This window comes from Leptidea sinapis, chromosome 19 (genome assembly GCF_905404315.1).
Source record: "Leptidea sinapis chromosome 19, ilLepSina1.1, whole genome shotgun sequence".
Lineage (NCBI taxonomy): Eukaryota > Metazoa > Arthropoda > Insecta > Lepidoptera > Pieridae > Leptidea > Leptidea sinapis.
The window spans coordinates 5,002,013-5,027,619 of record NC_066283.1 but is presented as its reverse complement, the minus strand read 5'-3'; the positions used below and the strand labels follow the sequence as shown (position 1 = coordinate 5,027,619).

At 36.1% G+C, this 25,607-nt stretch overlaps 1 protein-coding gene across 1 annotated transcript; it reads right to left on the bottom strand.

Annotated features, from left to right (window-relative positions):
• Window positions 1-172: 172 nt before the first annotated feature.
• On the bottom strand, window positions 173-24,330 carry LOC126969999 (myrosinase 1-like). The gene is made up of 11 exons (XM_050815673.1): window positions 24,225-24,330; window positions 22,745-22,863; window positions 20,412-20,559; window positions 19,446-19,612; window positions 16,739-16,999; window positions 15,845-15,942; window positions 14,910-15,057; window positions 11,068-11,210; window positions 5,633-5,785; window positions 1,763-1,854; window positions 173-1,151 (listed from the first exon to the last, which is right to left on the bottom strand). Exons 1-11 carry the CDS (start codon window positions 24,251-24,253, stop codon window positions 1,013-1,015), a joined length of 1,497 nt encoding a protein of 498 aa, XP_050671630.1. The 5' UTR covers window positions 24,254-24,330; the 3' UTR covers window positions 173-1,012.
• Window positions 24,331-25,607: the final 1,277 nt, after the last annotated feature.

The window sequence follows — 25,607 nt, the reverse complement described above, 5'->3', positions numbered from 1 at the left end:
ACCTTTTATGCCTTTTTATGCCTTTTATGTCTCAAGGTGACGAGCGCAATTGTAGTGCCACTCAGAATTTTTGGGTTTTTCAAGAATCCTGAGCGACACTGCATTGTAATGGACTCGTCTCGTCCCTAATTTTCATGCTGTAGAAGCTTGTAAAATGACAATATAGGTATAATAATATGTAAAAAGAAAGATTTAAATAAATTTATTCTTCACCTTCAAAAGATTACGATAGCTGTATTCCTTACATACTACTCTGAGGTAATAAGAATGAATATTTAGTGACTACGCGCACTTATTAAGAAGTTCTGTTCTGTATAAGAATTAGGTTGGGGACCGAGCCAAACGGCCTTGAGGAATCGAGCAGAGCTAGGTTACCTCTCTCGTACAAGATCATAGTTTTAATTCAGAATGAGAAGCATTTTTAGTTTATGACAAACATAATACAATTTTCATTAAAAAAATAATAATGTCATGATAAATCGTATTGATAAACAGTAAGTAATTTTATGTAGATTAAATGATTAACATGGCTCTAACTGTAAAAGTAGGTTATATTTTTCGCAATGTCTATTAAAGATGAAGAAGAAATGTATTTATTTATTTATTTATTGACACACCAACAGCATAACATACATAACATTAAAAATAATTATGGTCTTATAGGTTTATAATCTGGTATGAATGCCAGTTACTGGTGCATACACCACTCTCATTGCAAGACATTAATTTAAATACAAAATACAGTTCGACCTACAAATTTAACAAGGATTTTAAGAAGATTACTAACAATAATAGATACAATATAACGAAGAAATAGTTTGTATGAATATCAACTAACATATTATTATTATTTACAGACAGAAATGTGCGTAATGTAAAGAGAAATATAATTTTCTTCTCTGTAGACATATAATTGTAAATATATATATATAAATCGTTAAGAAATGGTTTTAATCATGCGCTATTTTGGCGATTTCTTGGAATAGCAGCCATAAGTTAAATAGAACAAAGTTTATAATTCTTTAACTAAATAGTCACAAGGCTCCAGTTGTCTATTCTTTGTGATGCATGTGAAGTATCGTGCGGAGTCCCGGGCTGTCCGCGGTCGTTCCGGATCGTTGAAGTCTACGTCCCAAAGACCAAACGTTATGCTGGAAATAGATAAAAAAACGCTAGTAACCTTTTTTTTTTAAATTAATTAACGGCTTTAGACACAAGTCCTTTTAGCCAAACATGAAATAAATTTACATTTATTAATTTAATATTTATGATTATTTTATGATTAAAATTATAAATATTTACAGTTTCTGTACAGTACAATAAAATTAGAAATAGGTTTATACGTCTTTGATGTGGCGTGGTGCGCCATAAGAGTCAACGGTTCTGCCTATTATCGGGATAATGATGATTTTTTATTTTTTAAAAACGTTTTTTTATAAAAATAAGGGACGAGACGAGCAGGACGTTCAGCTTATGGCAATTGATACGCACTACCCATTACAATGCAGTGCCGCTCAGGATTCTTGAAAAACACAAAAATTCTGAGCTGCACTACAATTGCGCTCGTCACCTTGAGACATATAAGATGTTAAGTCTCATTTGCCCAGTAATTTGACTAGCTACGTCGCCCTTCAGACCGAAACACACTAATGTTTACACATGACTTGCTTCACGGCAGAAATAAGCGCCGTTGTGGTACCCATAATCTAGCCGGCTTCCTGTGCAAAGGAGCCTACCACTGGCAAAATATATGAATACTTACTTATATCCATTTTTGAATGAAAACCCGTCAATCATGGACCAATAGCTGTATCCAATGTAGTTTATGTCGTCCTCGTACATTGAGAGTAGAACCTTAAGCATAAAATAAATAAATTATAAGAAAAAATTGGGAATACTTTTTTGTGACAATATGGGACGAGACGAGCGGACGTTCAGCTGATGGTTATTTATACGTCCTGCCCATTACAATGTAGTGCCGTTCAGGATTCTTGAAAATCCCAAAAACTACAATAGCTCTCCAGCTATAGCCCAGTAATTTGACTAGCTACGGCGCTCTTTACACAATAATGCTTATATATATCTGATACGTGGCAGAAATAGGCGCCGTTATGGTACCCATAATCTAGCTGGCATCCTGTGCAAAGGAGCCTCCCACTGGTGTTGAATTAAATTGAAAATTTATTGGATCTGGCGTTATTTTGCGAAAATCCATAGTTATTTAAATGTTATGAGTGTTAGCGCTAGGATTTGTTAGTCTAACGACAAAAAGCACGTGTCGAATTCGTTTCAGTTTTGGTGCTTTCGTTCGGTCGAGGGTTCAGCAAGAAGCGAATCTCCTATCGAGGACCCATATTAGGACCACTTAATCTTTACTAACAAATCTTAGTAGAATTAGTACTTAAGATAACTCATTACTTTTAAATAAATATATTGAGCAAGATGTTAATAAAATAAAATAAATATCTTTAAAATATAATTCAAAATCAAAATTACTTTCAGACCTATAAGTAGTAGGTAAGAAGGTTGATTGAATATAATGCAAATAACAACCTCTAGATTATATTTATTATTCAAACAAAACAAATCTTATAACTATATTTACAATACTACGACTACATAAAATTAAAACTATCATTACATGGAAGCGTACCAAGAATACTGGCAGCATTACCGCGTTGGATAGCAAGGCTGATCCGTTGACCGAAATAGCTGCCAGCGCTTGGGTTTCCAGTAGCCTTATTGAGGCGCGAAGATAGTATTTTGACCATTCTCCGCACCTCTAGCTTCCAGATCTAGATGATAATAATTCTGTGAACCTTATATATATTCCAATACCATAGTGACGAAAGAACTGTATCGTTTGTTATTAAATTATAATAATATTAAAAATATTAGAACATTCCTTTACCCAATGGAAGGTGAAAACTAGTCGCCAAAGGACCAAGAGGTCAAGAAATGCGTTGTTGGCGTTTAAAGCAGTAGAATATTGAATATTATATGAAAAACAAAAATAAATTGGGTAAATTCTCAAGACCTGTCAAGCAAGACTTCCAATAGCTGACGTAAACCAACCACAATTTCTAAAACATATAATGGAGATCAGAGTTGTTCTAAAGAGACAAATTGAACGGAGTATATGTGACACAAGCGTTCAGAAAGCTCCGTAAAATCTTCTCGTCCCAAATACCACAGTGACTGAAGACGAAGGTTTTCAACCAGTGTATGTTGCCAGTGATCACTTACGGTACGCAGACGTGGTCTCTAACTATGGGACTAATGTATGAGTCGGAGTTTGCCTGCGAGATCAGATCAGAAATAAGGAGATCCGTAGGAGAACCAAAGTAGCAAACATAGCCCAAATAATTGTGAAACTGAAGTGTCTGTAGGCACGGCACGACGTATAGATGGTGGGGCAGAAAAGTCCTCGAATGGCGTCCACGTACCGGAAGACGCAGTTTTGATAGGTACCCCACAAGATAGTCAAGATCGCCGGAATACGTCTATAATACCAGGAACGCGACAAATTCCGATGCTGATATACACTGGCCTTCAAAAGGAAGTATCACAATTTTAAAATTGGGATAACGTTTTAAGTTCACAAGATATACTTTCGAAATAAAAAGGACTCCAAAGAGAATTTAATTTTGTACATAAAAACTTTATAGTCGGTAACCTTCTTCTAAGAATTGGCTGAAAAAAAACTTCAAAAACAAAACCATTCCTTTTTCAAAGTGGACGTTGCCGAATTACAATTTTACCATTCACATTTTTCTTTCTGTTTTGAATTTTTTTCAAGAGCGATGGGTCTTGTTTTAAAAATTTATGCTATAAAGCACATAACATTTATTTATGATGCCTCTTTCAGTTGAAGAATGTGCTAGGATCATGGCTTTTCTGGAACTAGGCATCAGTATGCGTCGCACTGCAAGAATGGTGGGTGTGACGGTACGAACGGTCCAGAAGGTAAAGCGAAGGTACGAAGAGACTGGACACCATCTGAGGAGACCTTGTAATGGCAGACCCAGGTGTACCAGTGCCCGAGAAGATCGTTATATTATTTCCACTGTGTTAAGAAATCGCTACCAAAATGCAGTTGAAGTCCAGCAACAGCTACTTCAGACCCGGAGGGACTACATTAGTGAGAGTACAGTGAGAAGAAGACTTGCTGAAGCAAATTTGAAACCCCGAAGACCAGCGAGTGGCCCAAAACTCGAGAGACAGCATCGAGTAGTGAGACTGCGATACGCCCGTGAACACATGCAGTGGGATGAAGAAGAATGGTCAAGAATTTTGTTTGCAGATGAGTTTCGATTCTCCCTTTACACTTCTGATGGAAGGCGAAGTGTTTACAGGCGACCTGGTGAGCGATACCTTCAAGCCTGAAGAGAATACGACTCAGAAAGAGTCCAATACGGTGGAGGCAGTGCACATGTATAGGCTGGCATATCTTCAGAAGGTCGCACAGAGCTAGTAGCCATAGAAAATGGCACCCTCACTGGGCAAAGATATGCTCAAGAGATTCTCAATGAGTATGCAGGGCCGTATTTAGCAAATATGGGTGATGGATCGATGCTGATGCATGATAATGCCCGGCCACACACGGCTCATATCGTACAAGAGTATATTCAGGAGGTCGGTATCAGCGTGATGGCTAAGCCATCAAGAAGTCCTGATCTCAACCCGATTGAACACGCCTGGGATGAGCTTGGGAGGCTAGTCAGAAATTGCAGACCACCACCTACTACCCTCAGGGCACTAAAGCAGAAGTAGCCCTGGTAGAAGAATGACAGAATAACCCCCAACATCGGCTCCGAAACCTAGTGTTCAGTATGCCAAACCGGCTCGAAGCTGTAATCAGAGCTCGAGGAGGCAATACCAGTTATTAAAAATTAAATAACATGTAATACATTTTAGTTGATTTTTTTTACACTAAACTAAAAATGTCTATGTTCATTGTTTTATCTTTTTTAAGTTAAAAATGTTACTAATGTATAATTTTAGTTTCTAAGAATTAAAGCCTATAAAATTTGCAGCAAAACGTTTTTAATCTTAAATCTCTACCTTCTATAGTTAAAAAAAAATTTAATTTTAAAAGTGTGATACTTACTTTTGCAGGCCAGTGTATTTTAGATGATATATTATTATGGCTCTGTGGAATTTATGGAGACTTACAGCAGCCTAGCGAAACTCTCTAAGAAATAAGCGATTGTATGAAACGATCAGTCATTGATAGATTGACTGATGACGGCTATAATCTTTTAAAAACTGAAGTAGCCGAAATACACTACGTTTTGTGCAACTGTTTACTTTCAAACTTATAGCCGGATTATACTTTGTCGCCATAATAATGTAATTATTATTTCAAACTTATGTAATCACTTCACGTTTCATAGCAAACTAAATTTCAATTTTTACTTAGGTGTCCCGTCTCTTATTACGTAGTACTTTACTTACAGGTCAAAATAATTTCCCATGGCAATTATCATGAGATTATGTAATCACGTTAAAAACTTCGCGTAAACAGCGTTGCCACACACTTATCTTTCTTTTGACGTGATTCGTTATAGGTATTATTATTGGTTATAGCATATATTACACATTAAATAAAATTATTGTCACGAGCACTCACCTGTTCGAGAGTCTCTTTTATAACCTTGATTCTAGTATCATCTGTGAGGGTTCTATCGATGTCTCCATATCCATTCTCAGTAACGAGAATATCCCAACTACCGTATTGTTTCTTCATCCACGCAGCTGTTTTTCGGAGACCGGGGGGATATGTCTATAAATTGTTTGTTTAATTAAATGGCGGTGCACTTATTATAGTTATCAATAAATGAGTTCTAGTTTGCAATGGGCTGGTCATGTATCGAGAAAAGAAGACTCCTGGTAAAAGAAGGTAAATAGTATCAACCTTGGGGGGACAAGCATCGAAGAGGAAGATTGCAAAGGATCTAGTAGGTCACGGGAGCAAACTGGATACATGTAGCTTATTCTTGGATATTGAACATGGTGCCAGCAGAGATCGACACCATTATTATACATTATTGCAGAAAAAGGCTAACTCTAAAGACTTCTACTCAACTGAAAGATTATGATTGATCAACAGACGCACCCATATCAGTATGTAAAACTGGCAATTTTGAAGCGAAAACTACTTTAGGTGCATGCGATCTTTAAATATGTTATGGATAGGCGTAACAGAAAAGCTGTACGAATTCAAACGAACACGAAATACAGCGCAAGAACTAAATTAAAATACTTAACATACAGAAATAAGAAAACAATATTTTATGAACAATGCGGGACTTGGGATTGCAAATCTTAACAATATGTTATATTTTAAGAGCGACATCTCAAGTCCTTCATCAAATTTCCTTATATGCAAAAATTGGGGGTAGATGAAGCCACAACCTGAGAGTTGAACAAAGCATACAAGATTTTATCAACGATACGTCACTCGAACGGTTGACTCAGTTGGTAAGAGCGCTCGCATGGAACGCGAGAGGTCGCGGGTTCGAGTTCCGCATCGTTCATAAAATTTTGTTTTCAAATTTTATTGGTGTAATTAATAATAACAAATTACTTTTATATATTTATAATTTAACTAAGTGTGCAAGATGTTCACAGCAGGGTGAAGAAACGTTTTAGAGATGAAAACACATCACTTGGCTCATGTGCTTCGGAAATTTTGGCCTGTACAGGAAGTTAGAATTTTTCCAAATTTTTAACAAAATAAATTAAAAATCCTTGCAGTCTTGGTAAAAATTCAATAATTTCCTGCCGTTTCACATATTTTATTAGGACTTTTATTTAATTATAGTGTGAAATGGGGTGATACAGAAAATAGATTTGCAGTGATTGCCTTGCTCTTGTGGATATGAAACAATTGTAATTATTAATTAAAGAGATATACATCTCTATCTATGTAATCTGCGAAGATTTTTACAGTACAATCAGATCAATTTATGAATTAGGTAAAGCGTTTGTAGGTAAATACAAAAGTTCTACCGATTTCATTTTATTATTATTATTTTTCACGTGCTATTAAATTTGAGAAAAATAATAGAAGGTACACAAATATTAAATAAATAGTAGGTAGGTACATATCACGTACTAGTATAAAAAGAAGGGCTCCGCGCCGTGATATTAGCAAGTGAAGCACCTTTATGCTAGTGTGTGTGCGGTTACGGGGTATACCAGTTACACAATTTTTCTCCCTTAAATAATCATATATCCACAAACACTTTTATATTATTGTTTTTACACATTTTCACAACGCACGACGGCAATTTTAAAATTTTTTATTGCGTCGCGAACTGATCTGTCACAGACGATGCCAAATCTCATAATGGCGGCCGATCGGTTTGTATTAGTGTAAGTGTATGCGTGGGGCTATGGATTTACACGTTTACCGGCTTGTTTTGGTGCCTCACTGTTATGTCAGGTGACACGGAGTCCTTATTTTTTTACTCGTCCGTGGTACACGTAAATGTTTTAAAACACTCACATGTGTACACATAAATCCGTTCAATAATATGACAAAAACAAAACAGCTCAACTATCACCAAGAATAAAAACCAAACCGTGTGGCGCCTACTACACGCACATGCTTCACCACAGTTGTCCACGGAACAAGCTTGTGCAAACTAAGCTGTGGTGAAGCATGTGCGTGTAGTAGGCGCTTAACAACATTTTCAATAAATTGAAAAATGAAATAGTGTATCGTTATCGCTAGCGTTTGCGGTGGCGACCCTGAACTTAAGGATGTGCGCGCAGCATGATACAAGCTGACCTTTGAAAGCAAATAACCAGGTTTTACCAGTTTCCTGGATTTACCCCAACAAACCATATGTAATAGTTATAAGCATAATAAAGTTTTATCCCTCAACACGTAGATAGGGTTGTAGAATTAAGTTTTTGAGACCTAAGTTGTTTTGTAAATATTTAAATAAAATTTATTGAATTAGGCGTTACTTTGCGGAAATCCATAATTCTCTCTGTAAAGTCTCGTGCCAGATTTTGGCGAGACAACACGTCCTGAGGATGCCTCATGTAGAGGCGAAACAGGTGTCGAATTGTGCTAAAAACCAATATTGGCGGAATTAACACTAAAGAAAACTTAAATCATTTGTATAATATTTAAATACTTAGTTAATAGAGAAATTAGAATTTTGATTGAACTGATAATTGATAGATGAAACATCGAGGACTATAGATTTTTTCATGATAAGAGTGTCGAGATGAGGAAAACATTTACCCGATTGATAGTGATACGACCTGCCCATTACAATACAGAGCCATTAAGGATTCTTCAAATTTATTATTTGGGATATAATATTAAGTCCAACTAGGTAGTCCAGTGTTTATAAGATTCTGCGATTCGTAGAAGGGCTTGACGACGAGCTGTAAGTAATCCCCAATAATATTATAAATGTGAATGTTAGTTTGTTTATTATTTTGATCAAATTTGGACAGGCTACATTTAATCCCGGAAAAAAACATGGTTCCGGTGGGGTTTTTTTAAAAACTGAAATTCACGTCGATGAGCTATAACTATACCAATAGTAGGTTTAGTTTGCTATAGCAATCTTCCTCGATTCCAAGATTCATATAATATATTGGGAACGGGAGCGAAAACGGGAACCGGAACGGGAATAGGACATGAGATAATTTTCAGTTCCAAACTTGCTTATTATTTTTAAAAACCCTTTATCTACGCGGACGTAGTCATCAGCTAGTAAGTAATAATGAGTGGGCGAACTAATGACATTCTATACATATAGACAATGCACCTCATACAAAATCAAAGCCGAAATATGGCACATGCCATAAATGACACCATAATAACCTTCGACTGACATAGTCTATACATTTCTGCGTTTACTCCAGTTGTTTAAAATATTATTGGTCAATAGGCAGCAATGTAAACACTATTTCAGTTTCAGCTGCATATTTTGAATTTAGAACCCAATTTGGACAGTGACATCAGTGGAGTAGCAGTTAGGTATTTTTTTAAGCCGTGACGAAAAAGATTTCGGTTGCTATAAGTTTTACGTTCGCCAGTCTGTCCCTATTTTCCAGACAAGATTTGTTCAGTCATATTATAAAGGGGAAAGTTTGTATGTTTATTTATTGGCTTGTGTTTATATTTGTTACTTCTTTACGTTACGGATTTGGATTTAATAAGTTAAGGTAACCTTTAATTAGAGAAACTAATACTCGAATATAATATTTTTAGTTACATAAAATAATTAGTTAAACTGGTTATTTAAATATTAAGTTCCATGAATTAAATAAAATTTATCTTTTAGACTTAGATATCATTTCCAGGGTATCTTTTTGGTATATGTAGTGTAAGCGGATATCAACATATATTTATAAGACAGCTTTTGTCAAATTTTAAATGTTGTTAAATCCAAAAAACTTAAATCCTTTAGTGGTGAAGTGGCAGTTTGTAAATTTCTTCACATCTCTCTCTTGCTACCAACTGGCGGCAATTCTCTTTCAATACTTCATGTACGGAAAAGCTAAACAATATTAGCTTTTACATATTTGCGTTGTAAATAAGTATCAATTATTACTAGGTATCGATAACGTGTAAATAGCACTAGTATGTAATTGTTCACGAATATTGCTAATAATCGTTCATTAGGCCTTTAAAAAAAAATAACAAAAAAACAACCGACTCCAAAAATAACAATAATTGTTACTAGAATTAGATTTATTAATTAGAATTTATAAAAATACGTAATTATTTTTATATTTTTTGTTAACTTTTTTTTATGTTTAGATTTTTAGTGAATCTGAACTACACCAGCTAATAATCTGTAAAATTTTGTGTAGATCTACTAAATTTTGCAAAGCAGCGATGAACGTAAGCGCTTTGCAATTTTATTACAGACAGAGATTCTGCCAGAGATCGCACCCTTCCTGTAAGTTGTTAAGTTGAGTTCCATGGATCATCATCATATTCGACTACGAAACTTACTTGACCATAACGACGTTACGATAGTTACGTTGACATAGTAGGTGCCTCAAATATCTGAATAGCACAAAAAAGATTCGGCCTAGAATCGTTAATTTACTCCTAAGACTGATGACTTCCGTTAATTTGTTATGGATCCCATAAGCAAAACCTAACCAAACTATCACCAAACTACCTTTGAAGTATATCCTTTCCAATAAAAATTATCGAAATCGGCTGGCGCAATATTGAAAATTTGTTCCGCACATATTCGTACTTGTAGCAAATTTAATACTTTCATGGTTTTCTCATGGTTGCCATTGTCAGATCTGGACCACATTGCTCTATCACTTATCAAAATCAGTTCACCCAGTCGAAAGTTCTGAGTTAACAAACATATAAAACATACCGATGAATTGAGAACCTCCTCCTTTTTTGAAGTCGGTTAAAAGGAGCGACTCAATTGTTTTTATTTCTGAGTGTGTCCTTTGATCTTCCATTTCTGACAAGCTGGTCTTGTCTGGGGACATGTCAATAATATTGTACCATATTTAATGAAAAAATATTCGTTTTATTAAATTACTTCCGCTTTTTGCATATCAATCTTTTATAAATAAAAGAACCTTACCGATAATAAGTCACACCATCTTTTTTTGAGTCGTTAATATATTATTTAAGCACTTTTTATGGCGCACTTAGGCTTGTGTAGCTGACACACGGCTAAGGAGAAAAGTGTGCTTAAATTATCTTTAAGCACACTTTTGTCGTTCCGTTATCAGACGAATTGGGGCGAACACAATAATTCAATTTTGGACGCGATGTTACGAGGTCTCATCTTTAGGATTAGATAAATAGCCACGCTCTCCAAATAATAATAATAATTTGGTCTCGTTAGCCTAGTAATTTCACTATCTACGACGCCCTTCAATCAGAAACAGAAATATTTCTGGCACACAACTACATCTAATGCTTGCCAGCAAAATATAGATAATGTGGTACAAATTTAACCGGCATTTTGTACAATGAAAAATACGTAATACAAAGGAAATGCAGTAGAGGTTTTCCGGCTGATGATGATGATGGCAATTAATACATACATTATGATCAAGTCCAGGCGTCAAGTAAGCTCCGTCTAAGTCATGAGTAATTTTCTTATGAATGACTGTAGTGGCATCAGTATATGAAACTGCTTTTATCTTAAACCCTGAATAGTAATTCAGGGCTATGAAATCGGCGGTACCTGAAATTATAAATTTTCATTATAATTTTTTCTTGGAAAAAAAATGGAAAGGAGTATTCTTGGGTTAAGGTTATCCGATAAAATTAGTAATGGAAAAATAAGAAGAAAAACATAAATCGTAGACGCACAGAAAAGAATAAGGCTCCTTAAATGGCACTGGGTAGGACATATTTGTAGGATGGACAATAATAGATGGACGAAGCGCTTAACAGAGTGGGTACCACGAGAGGAAAAAAGGAGAAAAGGGAGACCACGTAAGAGATGGAGAGACATCTTCAACAACAGATGTGGATCCCATTGGATGCGGACGGTAAGAGAAAGAGATGTTTGGAAGGATTTAGGAGAAGCCTACGCTACAGAAGCGACTACTACTTTTAAATACTAATAAAACTAAACTAGTATAATAACATATTAAATTAATTGAAAATCATATTTGTATATAGTTAAAACTAGAGTAAGATGTAAAAAAATATTGTTGTAGTAGAAAAATAAAGGCTATTTTTATTTTTATTTTTTCTTTGGAGAAACAACGTTATATTTAGCTAGCAAGTAATTGAAAACTAGAAATCGGCAGGTTTCTGCGGTCAGCAGCGATTTATCTAGAACATGCTAGCTATTATTCCTGATGAATGATGCTGGTGGCTTGGGCACGGGGAAGGGCGCTGGTGTGGGCGTGGCGCAACTTCTCATGTCCAAGTTACGTCAGTTGGTGCTGCGGCTGCTGCTTCGACTGCCGAAGACAGCAAACGTCGCAAATATGTCAGTGTCAGTGAGTCTGACGTCTTTGTGCCGTTTGGTGTCGAGACACTTGGCCCGTGGGACCCAGGAGAATGTACAAAGAACTATCTTCGCGCGTCAATGAAGCTACGGGAAGCCCAAGCGCTGGCAGCTATTTCGGTCATCGGATCAGCCTGGCTATCCCACGCGGAAATCCTGCCAGTATTCTTGGTACTCTTCCATGTAATAATAGTTTTAATTTTATGTAGTCATAGCATTGTAAATATAGTTATAAGATTTGTTTTGTTTGAATAAATCATATATGCTAGCTTGAACTCGATATGCTGAACAAGAAATGCTATGAAGATTTTGTTGCTACTATGAGATTGGTTTATTTCTCTTTAAAGAGCCACTGAAAATTAGAAACAGACCGAGTTCTGTGGTCAGCAGCGACATCTCTAGAGCTAGCCTGAATTCGATATGCTGAATAAGAACTGCTTTGAAAATGCTGAATGCTGAACAAGAAGAAGGAGGTTTAATATTTTCATTTTGATATTTTATTTAATATGCCGGTTTAAAATTCAAATATTTTGATTCAAAATAGGTTGTGACATCACTTATTGAAAGTCAAAAACTACCATCCATTCCAAATGAATGCCTCAGACCTGAGAAGAACGGGCGCAAAAAAAAAACTCAGCGAGCTTTTTTTTTCCATCAAAACAATATGTTTACAAAGTAATATTGTACAATTAAGCTTATTTTTTTATCGCCTGAGGGTGATCACTCCTGTCCCAATCTGTGGTATCATTAAGAAAGTCATTTACGTTATAGTAACCTTTACTATACATACCATAACAATTTCTGGGATCTTGGTCTAAAAGCATATACATCGCCCCACAAAAGACTTACTAATTCGACATAGCCGGGTAGTAGGCATTATGAGTTTGTCTGTTCCTGGTGTTAACATTATGGTTATGACATTTTCTAGCAAATTCACGTAAGTGCCAATGAACATGGCACTTACGTGAGTCACACCATCTTTTTTTGAGTCGTTAATATATTATTTAAGCACTTTTTATGGCGCACTTAGGCTTGTGTAGCTGACACACGACTAAGGAGAAAAGTGTGCTTTATCAAGAATATATTGAGAAGCAACAGTCAAGATGTTAATTTCTTTGAATTTTGCTCTCAATGATTCTTAGGTTATAAATAGTGCGAATAGCCCCCTTCTGCACCACAAATATTGCATTAATAACGGCAGCGTTGCCCCATAGCAATATACAACTGCTATAGGACATTATACTATGGAAATAACTAAAGTATACTAGTCGCGCCGTATCTATGTCAGTTAATAGTCTAATCTTTTTAACCGCGTATGCTGCAGAGCTAAGTCTGTTCGCCAATCCTTCAATAATAGGGGCCTCATTGTAATTTGGAATCTAGAGTTATGCCAAGAAATATAGCAGATTGCACCGGTTCTATCGGCTCTCCGTTTAACAAAACACTTGAATATACATTTTTCACATTTGGTACGGTAAATTTAATATATTTAGTTTTCTTGCTATTTAACAATAGGTTATTAGCGCTAAACCAGTACACGATGTCAGACAGAATATCGTTCACTTCGTCATACATAGCTTGGTTACTTTTCACTTTGAAAATCAGTGAAGTGTCGTCCGCAAACAATACTAATTTATGTTTTTCCTCTATAAGATTAGGAAGATAATTTAATTTATTAATTTAATGAGATAATAATGTTTTTTCTCTATAAGAAAGGGAAAGGAACGGTCCAAGAATAGACCCTTGTGGTACCCCCATACTGAGAGGAGTCTCAGGAGATCTCCTGCCATTCACGTCGACCTTCTGAATTCTATTGTTTCGATATAAAGTTAGTAGATCGAGCGCAGTTCTTTTTATGCCATAGTGGTGTAGCTTCCTGACCAGCGTTGAATTGTGTTCACACAATCAAAAGTCTTAGAGAAATCACAGAAGATGCCAAGTGCATTCTGCGTTTCCTCCCAGGCATCAAAAATATTCTTGATTAGCTCAACACCTGCATCCGTTGTTGAACGTCCCGTAGTAAAGCCAAATTGTTTCAAATGAAGTAACTTATGAGAGTTAAAGTAAGTAAGCATTTGGCTTTAAATTATTTTTTCAAAAATGTTACCAAGGGTCGGCAGAACCGACAACAATTTATGCTACTTTACCACTGCTACCTTGATATAGCTTTTTTCTGATCACCTGGTGGCTTGCATAAATGCAACAATGTGATGTGACAATAATATATATAACATAAAATAACCCTGACAAAGATTTTTCGTTTGAACGCGATGAAGATAGCGTTATGCTGAAATAATCTTTTCTCAAAATTGTCTCTTGTCGCCGATTTCCTTTTGCCAAAATCTAATCAATTACATATTTTGTTCCCAATTTGGCGCCACCGTGTAATACCTACCACCCACATCACGTTGACGTCTGGAATTCTACAACCGCGCCTTTTTGCAAGAAATTAATGTGACAAAAAGCATTCTTGCATCACACAGCCACTTTGTGGGATCAATCACAATGACTTTCAAGAAAAGAGCATACTCTAACCTTAAAGGCCAGCAACGCATCTTCGACGGTTGCTTCACCAGTCCCAATCCCTCTTGCCCGATTGCCCCCCTTATAAAAAAAAGCGAGGCTACGCTGAAACTAGGGACAGCCATTAATTCCTGCATCAAAAAAACGTCTGTTAGTAGATGCAAGCTGAAGCCGTGATGCTGGTTTATACGGAACTCTTATGTGGTTATTAAAAGGATAGTATGTGAGACCCTAACAGCTAAAACACAATATCATCGAACTTAGTGGTATAATCTAGTGCATATGTGTCCCATATTGGCGGGAAATAATATGACTGGTTCATTGATCACTAACATAAATTGCAAACTTACTAAATAAATAGCAACCATTTGGGAAGGTTAAATAAGCTTAGACACCTACCTTTCACTAAGCGCTTCTCTGATTCCGTAAAGAGTGGCAAAGAGGACCCATTGAAGCCCTGAGACAAACCTATTCTCTTGCTGTATACATGTGCTAACGGTGGCCATCCTCCTTCTGAAGAAAATATCGGATGCAAAGTGCGACCAACCTGTTAAAAATAAAAAAAACATTTGTCAAAGTCGTTGCCACTAAGTTTTCTGTCAAATAGATCTATTTGTACCACTATACAATATTAAGACAAGAAAAACTTCTACTGATCTCTTGGTAGTTGATTACCACCGCTCTTGCTTTCAACGAAATCTATAATTTTCAGTTTTCAGTTGATATTAGGCATACGAGGATACTTTACCAGAAGGAGTTATATTGCCCGTCTCATATTCAGGTAGGAGTATGCTCTAAGCTTCAATGTTTCTCCGACATATAGATTCGCTTATACTGCGCCTGATCTTCTTCTCCTTATCGAGTCGACATTCACCTCAAATACGGGCGCCACCACCGCGATAGCTCGGTCAGTAGCCTCGTGTAGCTCCTCGTTAGTGCAGATTGGTTTTTGAACATGATATGCACAAGTCAGACACAACTTTTTCCCTAATTCTTAACATATTTTTTCTGGCAACCCAGCCCGTGCAACAAAAGAACAGCCCCCGAGTCGCGACATTTTGGTCGCATACTCTGTATACACACATACTCTGCCAAGTAACTGCACGTCAAGGTTGAGCACTCTAACCTAATAATGATAAATCAAGGAAATCCTCGTATTGTTGTCTCAAGAATATACAATGTCACTGTCAAATCGTCAGCTAATATCTCAGAATCTTCTAGAAGAGGTTCTTACCTTCTAATTACAATACTTTTAGATAGAAATGAGATGAATTGCATCAAGACCTATTTATGCTATTGATCTATATAATCTATTATAATGGAGGGCAACTCACAACAAATTGATGGAACATTTCTACTTCTATTGTATCCAAAGGATCCGTTGAATTCTCAGGTTCACTCCATAGGAACACAGTAGAATATGATATCAATCCTGCAAGGAAATAATATATTTTAACAATTTTAACAGTCTTAATAGATATAACGCCATATTTCGAGATGACGATTTTTTATGGAAAAGGGGGACAAGCCAGCATACGGGTGTGTACTCATTTGGTGTTAAGTGAGCATCGCCGCCCACATTCTTTTGCAACACTAGTGTAATCACAGAAGCTTTGCCGGTCTATTAAAAAGGTGTATGCGCATTTTTTGAAGGCACCCATGTCGTATTGTTCCGGAAACATGTCATACGAAGTTGAAAGAAAGTTCCTTGAAAACTGCACTGTGGAGGACCACCACACGTCCTGATGGTAGGGATGTCCCAATTTGTGGCGTGTCGTATAAAGGTGGAATTCGGTGGTAGGAATCAGGTGAAACAGCTCTTTGGAACACTCCCAATGAAGCGACTTCACTACGCAACGCCAAGTGATCCAGCCGTTCACGGTGCACTGTTTCCCCGACAATTCGATTTGTACAGCGTGCAAGTCACATGAACAAGAAATTTTGTAATAAAACATTTACTTTAACCTTGTTCATAGGAATATATTTTTATGTGTATAATGTTTCCTCCACCACCTCTCCACGTTGGATCAAGGATGGTATGTTGTCTTATTAACGTTTGCGTGACGTTAGGAAACAGTCATCGACGTTACTATGACGCTAAAATGGCGGCCTTTCACCGTAATATCATTGCGCAAGGATTATAATTTTAAATTCCTGATTAGTACCAATCAACTTGAACTTCAAAAACATAGTACTCAGAGACTTATAGATTGAAATGTACAACTTACCATTATACTTTTGCTTATATGCGTTTTGATAAAATCTGTACGCCATCGCATGGGCCAACAAAGCATGTTTTGTGCAATAGTGGGACGCGAAAACTAGCTCAGCCCCTAGAGATGGGCTGTAATCCGTGAAATAGAATGCGTCGCAGAAGATTTGCGGTTCATTTAATGTGAGCCAATACTTCACTCTGTCGGCGTACAACGAGAAGAGAAGTTTTGCATAATCCAGAAACCAGTTCACTATGTTAGGATGAGTCCAACCACCTGAAACATAAGAAATATCGGTTTATTTATACCTGGCCTTCGCAGCTTTGCCCGCTAGCATTGCGGCATATTTTTCAATCGAGTTTTAAACCGATTGGAATAGAACAATTTTTGATCCAAATGTTTTGAGTTTTCTTTAGTGTTAATTCCGCCATTATTTCTTCTTTCATCTTCAAACAATTCGACACGTGTTTCGCCTCGACACGAAGCATTCTTAGGAGATGTTGACTCGCCAAACTCTGGCACGAGACACATAAAAAAATGTCTGAACTCAAAACATTTGGCTAATTATGGATTTCCGCAAAGTAACACCTACTTCAATAAATTTTCGAGACAAGCGAGATTAGTCATGACACGTGGGCAGTGGGCAGGGCCACTTTATAAAGATGTTAATTATTCTTTAGAAAGTTAAAATTATTTTAATTACAATTTGTCATAAAAATAATACTATAAGCTGTAAAATAGGCTCAGCTATTACAAGGGCTGAACAATAGATGTTCACGCAAAATAGTTTTTTTTAAGGAAAAAAATTTATGGGCAAAGAAATGATTCCACCCAACTTTTTTTATGAAAATAAGGGACGAGACGAGCAGGACGTTCAGTTGATGGTAATTGATATGCCCTGCCCATAAGAATTCAGCGACTCTCAGGATTCTTGAAAAACCCAAAAATTCTGAGCGACACTACAATTGCGCTCGTCACCTTGAGATATAAGATATTAAGGCGAAGACTAAGCAGAAAACACGCAAACATGGTGTTTTTTTTGACAAGTTTTGTGGTGAAAGTATAGCATTTCGAGCTATGAACACTACTTAATCCTGTTACACATATCATTAAGTATTATTTGTAGGTTGCTAATGTTTGCTATTGGTTTGTTTGTGGTCAATTGATAGTTGACGTATGAACACGTTAGTACAACTGTGTCTGGTTAAGGCACAGTTATAGACATAATATGTACTGTGGTACTGTGATTTCTACTATGGTTTAGACGTGGTTTAGGCTTAATTGAACTGTCATGAGATACTTTTTCTGTAAAATCACTAGTAAAATACCTTTGTGGAGATTAAAGCTTATTTATCAAACTTAAGTACAACTTTCTGTACTAGACTTATCCATATTCTTTAGTTACAAGTGTTAAATAAAAGAATACCGATACTAATATTGAGGTTTCTAACTGTCGACGCCAGATTTCCTATCGTCGACTGGATTAAATTAAATTTTATTATTATATCGAGTCATACACCTAAACGTATCAAACAATTACTCTAATATTACTCGATTTACCTACTCTGTCAATCATACTTCATCCTTCATCTCTGTCAAATACAACATTCATTCATTCACTCTTCTACTTCGGCTACTTGCACACGACACCTTAACTACACAAGAACTATTTTATCTAATCCTGTTAAGACAGACGAAATATGAATCTTTAAGATATTTTTTTTCTAAACTGAATAGTTTGCGCTAGAGATACTCCCAAAGTGAGTGTTCACGGGGAGTGTTCCGAAGAGCTGTTCAACCTGATTCCTGCCGCCGAATTCCACCTTCGCACGACACGCCACAAGTTAGGATTTCATCCCCACCATCTGGATGTGTGGCGGTCCTCCACAGTGCGGTTTTTGAAGGAGCTTTCTTCCTCGTACCACGAAGCTGTGGAATGAGCTTCCTTGTGCGGTGTTTCCGGGACGATACGACATGGGTACCTTCAAGAAAAGCGCGTACACCTTCCTTAAAGGCCGGCAACGCTCTTGTGATTCCTCTGGTGTTGCAGGAGAGTGTGGGCGGCGGTGATCACTTAACACCAGGTGACCCGTACGCTCGTTTGTCCTCCTATTCCATAAAAAAAAAAATGGTAAAATGTGTCCCCCTCCCTGTAACTTCTAAAATAAGAGAATGATAAAATTCACTAAAAAATAAAAAATAAATTAACAAAAAAACAACCGACTTCTAAAACACAATTCCAAAACAATAGATATAATATGCACTAAAAAGTATAAAAATAATTGCGTATTTATATACAATCTAATTAATTAATCTAATTCTAGATACGATTATTGTTATTTTTGGAATCGGTGTCCTTCCGCTGCGACCCGCTCTCGCCTCTCGCCTCCTCACAACTCAAGCACTTCTCGCCTATAACTATGTATGTAGTTACAAACCTATCTTGGATGAGACCGACTCCAAAAATTACATTAAGATGCAAACTTCCACTGAAAATTGGTTTGAACGAGATCTAGTAAATAGTTTTTTTTAATACGTATAAATGATGAGAGCTCATTTGCACTGTATGATTTTGACCAATTTAATATCATTTTCCTTTACATATAACTTTAATATTACTTGCTGCTACGGAACTCTTCATGGGCGAGTCTGCCTCGCACTTGGCCGCTTTTTAACGTTTAAATAATTGCAATCTTTATTTAATTTATTATTTATATCTTACCAAGTATTTGTAATTTATGGGGTAGGTCTAAGTGATACATTGTGACGACAGGTTCGATTCCTTCAGCCAGCAGTCCGTTTATCAAATTATTGTAATATTGTACACCTTTCTCATTTATCTTGTAAATGAATCCGTCAGGCAGAATTCGTGACCAGGATATGGAAAACCTGAAACAAATAAATCGATAAATACGGATTGTTAGCGGTAAAACATGGAATGAGCTACCTTGAGCAGTGTTTCCGGATAGATACGACATGGATACCTTTAAAAAAAAGCGCGAAAACGCTGGCAACGCTCCTGTGATTCCTCTGTTGTTGCAAAAAAATATGAGCGGCGGTGATCACTTCACATCAGGAGATGCGTACGCGTGGTTGTTCTCCACTTCCTTAAAAGCATATGGAAGAAGCTGGTAGTGGGGAGCACCCACCTAATGCTGAATTTGTGCATTATATATCTACATATAATTTGTAAAATCGGCAAAACCCTTGGTGTACTCAGTAGGGCACATCAAGATTGTTAGTGGCCAATTTGACCACCTTTCCAAGTGACCACGAAACTGAACGTCATTTCATATAGATGCCAGTCATCTGATGCAAAGAGGATAGCAGGAGAATGGTATGTGAAGTACATACCATACCAAGTCATGTGATGTTACAAGAATAAAAAGACTATGGTATGTTTTTGCAAGAAATCAAAGGAAAGATCTAGAAATCTGATCTATCTAATAATACTTATATTGTTAAGAACAAAGAAATGTATTATGTGATGTGATATTTAAAAAATAACATAAATACCATTGTTTCCTGTTGTTATATGTGTTAACAATGTCACTTGCAAGCTAAATCTTGAGTATAGATAAACCACTTCACACTATACTATAGATTTTAATAAGGTACCTAACGCGCGCTCTTTTAAAACTATATTTTTTAATGTACAAAAAGAAGTAAATCTTCATAAAATACATACCTATAAAAATCGAGTCCCATTTCCTTTGCAATCTCGACATCTCTCTGCCAGAGATAATAGGAGTTAGCTGCCACATCACCATTGGTGTAGGCTGTTTCTGGTTTTGGGAGTGTGTGAAGTAAAAAATCCCATACACTTTCACCTCTCCCTGAAACATGTTGTATATCAACATCACAAACTCTTATTTTTACAAGGTCTTGTTAAAGTGTATTTTTAACCGATTTAAAAGGCTGAAGATTTGAAGAACGAAATGTATACAAAACAAATACAAAATGTTTATTTTCTTTATCAAGTATGTACATTAATATTCATGATTGGAGCCTCCTTTTATTTTATTTATATTTTTGGAGAATCTACAGCTGAATACTTTACAATTATAGTCACGTGATAAAATAACAGAAAGCCATTTACAGATTCTCACGAGTAGCTATGTAAAATATAAATCAAAAACAAAGTGAGAGTTACGTATACAAATCAAAAGCTTAACACTAATGTATTAACTATCTAATTACATATTAACAGCTCGACCACCAAATTGACCAAAGAACTCATTTCCTAATTGACCCTTAATGGAATCAGAGCTGCTACAGAATAAGTCAAGATCTAATTGTTTTGATAATTTGTCAGAGTTATTGCTGAGACGTACGATGAATGAATTTTGACGATAGTTAGTGCTGGAGGGGGATATAAAGATAGGAGCATATTTACGAGCTAAAATTGAATGTGTGTAAAAAGATATTTTCGATAAGAGATCTGGACAATCTATTTTATTAGTTGTAATGGCTATAAGCAACAAGATATCCGCAATTTCACGGCGGTGTGATAGAGGTAAGAAGTGAAATTTTTTGCAGACATCTAAATAATCTTCAGATTTATAAGCCGACTACATATTCCTTAGAACATGTAATAGGTAACATGTATTCGTTCTATTCTGTATATATATTTATCATAACGTGGATTCCATATTTGTGATGCATATTCTAAGATGCTGCGTACCTACGTAAGCACAAAATAAATTTTAAACGTTTTTGCCTTTTTGAAATCAGCGGAAATTCTCATTATAAAGCCTAGAGCCTTAGCTTAGAATAAAATCAAAATGTATATATATATATAAACTACATATATTATAGTATATTTTAAGAGTACCAGAAAAATACGGTTAATCAGTTACTGAATGCATTTACGAATACAGTAATATCAAAGAAAATCCCACTATAAAAGTCCGTTAAATGAAATTAATTTTATACTTGTTTATTATACACACAAAAATCAACAAAGTATAACGATATTTACAAAACTATGACTTAAATTAAAACTATCATTACGTGGAAGCGTGCCAAGAATACTGGCAGCATTTCCGCGCTGGATAGCTAGGCTGTTCCGTTGACCGATATAACTGCCAACGTTTGGATTTCCAGTAGCCTTATTGAGGCGCGAAGATATTATTCACAAAGTTATTCGTAAATCGCTAGGAAAACTTATGCCATCGCTTTACAGCCGTCACGGCACACCTTTCGTGAGTACACACGAGGTACACATACTTCATTTTACAAAAAAGTTGTCATGCTATGCGTGTATGGCTATGGTTGATAAAGCGGATTTATGGTTTTAGTCTTGTGTGTGCGAAATGTGCATTTGATTGATTTGTCGGTTTTTCGAACGAACAAAAAAGGGGTGAAAAAAAAGGGAACAAATTCGTAGCGTATGCACTATCGTATGATCACGCTATGCATCCATGCTTGCAAGGTCGCCGAATTCCCCCCTCGCACGACACACCACAAGTTAGGATATCATTCCCACCATCTGGATGTGTGGCGGTCCTCTACAGTGCGGTTTTCAAGTAGCTTTCTTCCACGTACTACAAAGCTGTGGAATGAGCTTCCTTGAGCGGTGTTTCCGGGACGATACGACATGGGTACCTTCAAAAAAAGCGCGTACACTTTCCTTAAAGGCCGGCAACGCTCCTGTGATTCTTCTGGTGTTGCAAGAGATTGTGGGCGGCGATGATCACTTAACACCAGGTGGAAAAAGATAGAATCATACATTTCATATAAGGTTTCGCCATTCTGTACGCACCTTTAGCGTTCAGGATTCAGGCCTGTTCACTACCAAGAATATGATCTATTGTACCACTGTTAACTGTTAATTTGCTATGTGTATAACATGCATAACTTTTTATAAATTGCGAAAAGTATTACAAGAAAATTTATTCAAACGAAACAAATGATTGACACTTAATTATAATGGCCAGAAGACGTAAGAATACTGCCAGATTTCCCGCGTTGGATAGCTAGTTGACTACCTATAAAATATAGAGATAGTTTACATCTTACCATCAACATTCCATGCACCTTCCGTTTGATACGCAGAGGTTGAAGCGCCAATCATAAAGTTTGGAGGAAATGTGCTTTGGTTAAGCGAGAGTTTTTGGACTGCATAGGCCAAATGTATACTGAAAATATGACAATTTACAGTGAAATATACACGTTAAGTAATCATTCTTTCAATACTTTTCTAAACACTGAAATTAATATTAGTTATGTATCAATTCATATCGAAATGGTCGAAAGCTTAAAGTTTGACATGGGAGTTTTGCTGGATGAGTTAGGAAACAAACACAGTAAAAGTCCTGGTAGCTCTTTTTATTTTAAGGAAATCAAGGGACGAGCCGGCTGGACGTCCAGCTGATGGAAATTGATACGCCCTGCCCATTACAATGCAGTGCCGCTCAGGATTCTTGAAAAACCAGTAAAATTCTGAGCGGCACTACAACTGCGCTCGTCACCTTGAGACATAAGATGTTAAGTCCCATTGCCCAGTAATTTTACTAGCTACGACGCCCTTCAGACCGAAACACAGTAATGCTTACACATTACTGCTTCATGGTAGAAACAGGCGCCGTTGTGGTACCCATAATCTAGCCGGCATCCTGTGCAAAGGACCCTCCCACTGGTAAAGGTGGTGGTTATCTAAACTATCAAGAATGTCGGGATGTTGAATATATACATTGATAGAAACATGACTAATATTAATCACAGGGTGTAGTGTTGTGACGACGAGGAAAAAAAAATACTCGTAGTCACACTGGTGTGAACACGAATCGGGAATATTTGTAATGTTTAAAGTATCTATATATATAAATGAAAATGGTCTTTGTTTGAGGCTCTTTCAAGCCTAACCCACTGATCGTATCGACATGAAACTACCACCATTCGATGCGAAATATATCCTAGATGCTTTATGACTACATATTTTTTGAATTCCAAAGTTCTTTCAATAATTTATTTCCTTTTAAAATTCGCCAAGCGAAGCGGGCGGGAACAGCTAGTCTTATATATATATAATGAAAATGGTCTTTGTTTGAGGCTCAATCACGCCTAAACCACTGATCCTATCGACATGAAACTACCACCATTCGATGCGAAATTTATCCTAGACTATAGATTTGAATTCCAAAACTTCTTCATTAATTTATTCCCTTTTAAATTTCGCCAATCGAAGCGGGCGGGAACGGCTAATCGTCTAATAAATTGCAAGATGCACACGACAGATCCCGTTTAAGAAATAGAATATTGGTTTTTATAACTCTAGTGGTTGTGGTTTGTAGTTGTGGTATTATTAATAACCGTTTCAAAATCCCTTGGGATTAGAAAAATTTTCGTTTAGACATTGGTGCGAATAAAAACTTGAATAATTTAAGATTGCCTTCGGTTGACATTAAATTTAAACACTTACATGTAATATTAGAAATATGTTATGTGTCAAAGAAAGGCAAATATATTCTATTTATCAATATATATGAAAATTACTTACAAAAATAAATATGACAGCCGTAAATCCATTACAATAACTCAGTCAGTTACTAATTGAAGAACTATGTAAAAGTGACTTAGTAACTTCAAATCGCATTTGCCTATCGAATTGTTAATTATAATACCAAATTATGACCACATAGTGTACGTTGTCGAGCATTTGAGATAATTTAAAATAATTGAATAAATTAGCAGTTAGGAATACCCTTTTTAGGGTTCCGTAGCCAAATGGCAAAAAACGTATACGGAGAATTCGTAGCGTATGCGTAGTGCATATGCTATGCGTATGATCACGCTATGCATCCATGCTTGCAAGGTAGCCGAATTCCCCCTTTGCACGACACGCTACAAGTTAGGATATCATCCCCACCATCTGGATGTGTGGCGGTCCTCTACAGTGCGGTTTTCAAGGAGCTTTCTTCTATATAATAAATTTGCAGTTAGGAATACCCTTTTTAGGGTTCCGTAGCCAAATGGCAAAAATCGGAACCCTTATAGATTCGTCATGTCTGTCACAACCACTTTTTTCCGAAACTAAGAACTATACTGTTGAAACTTGGTAACTAGATGTATTCTGTGATCCGGGTTATGATTTTCACATAAAAATAGAAAAACAACAGTAAAAATTGGGGGTTACCTATACGTAGAACAGAAACTCAAAAAATTTTTTTTCATAAAACCCAATATGTGTGGGGAAGACTTTGGATAGGTCTTCAAAAATGATATTGAGGTTTCTAATATAATATTTTTCTAAACTGAATAGTTTGCGCGAGTGACAATTCCAATGTGGTAAAATGTAACTTCTAAAATAAGAGATTGAAAAAACTTAAAAAAAATATATGATGTACATTACCATGCAAACTTTAATCGAAAATTGGTTTGAACGAGATCTAATAAGTAGTTTTTTTAATACGTCATAAATCGTATTATCAATTACTTTATTGAAAAAAAAAAACACTATTATTAAAACATCGATCAAAGTTACAACAAACTGCAAGAAATTTTATGTTACTTGACTATGCGAACACCTTTATTTATGGTGTATGTGGATGATGCAGCTACTGTACTCAATAACTTTTGTATTGACATTGACTATTTGACATTTGAGTGTGTCTGTTGCATCATTTTACATTTTACATATTATATTGTAATTTGAAATGATTTGTAAATCGATGTATTTAAATGTAAATCGTTATATAAAAGAGTGGCAATGAGTTTCTTGCTACTTCTTCTCATTAGCTCAACCCTTTACGAAGTAGCGGTAGATTTAAAAAAAAAAATTGTTTTTGACATTCATAAGTTTTTATTTCCGTGACCTACGTGAATAAACTGATTTTGATTTGATTTGATTTAAAAGATTCTTAAATGTAGACTATCAGGCGTT

Coding starts and splice junctions, on each gene's coding strand:
- LOC126969999 (XM_050815673.1), bottom strand. CDS start 24,253: ATGGATTTACGGCTGTCATATTTATTTTT. Junction 20,560..22,744: donor AGGTGCATGGAATGTTGATG/GTAAGATGTAAA, acceptor AACATGTTTCAG/GGAGAGGTGAAAGTGTATGG. Junction 15,058..15,844: donor AAATGTTCCATCAATTTGTT/GTGAGTTGCCCT, acceptor TATTTTTAACAG/GTTGGTCGCACTTTGCATCC.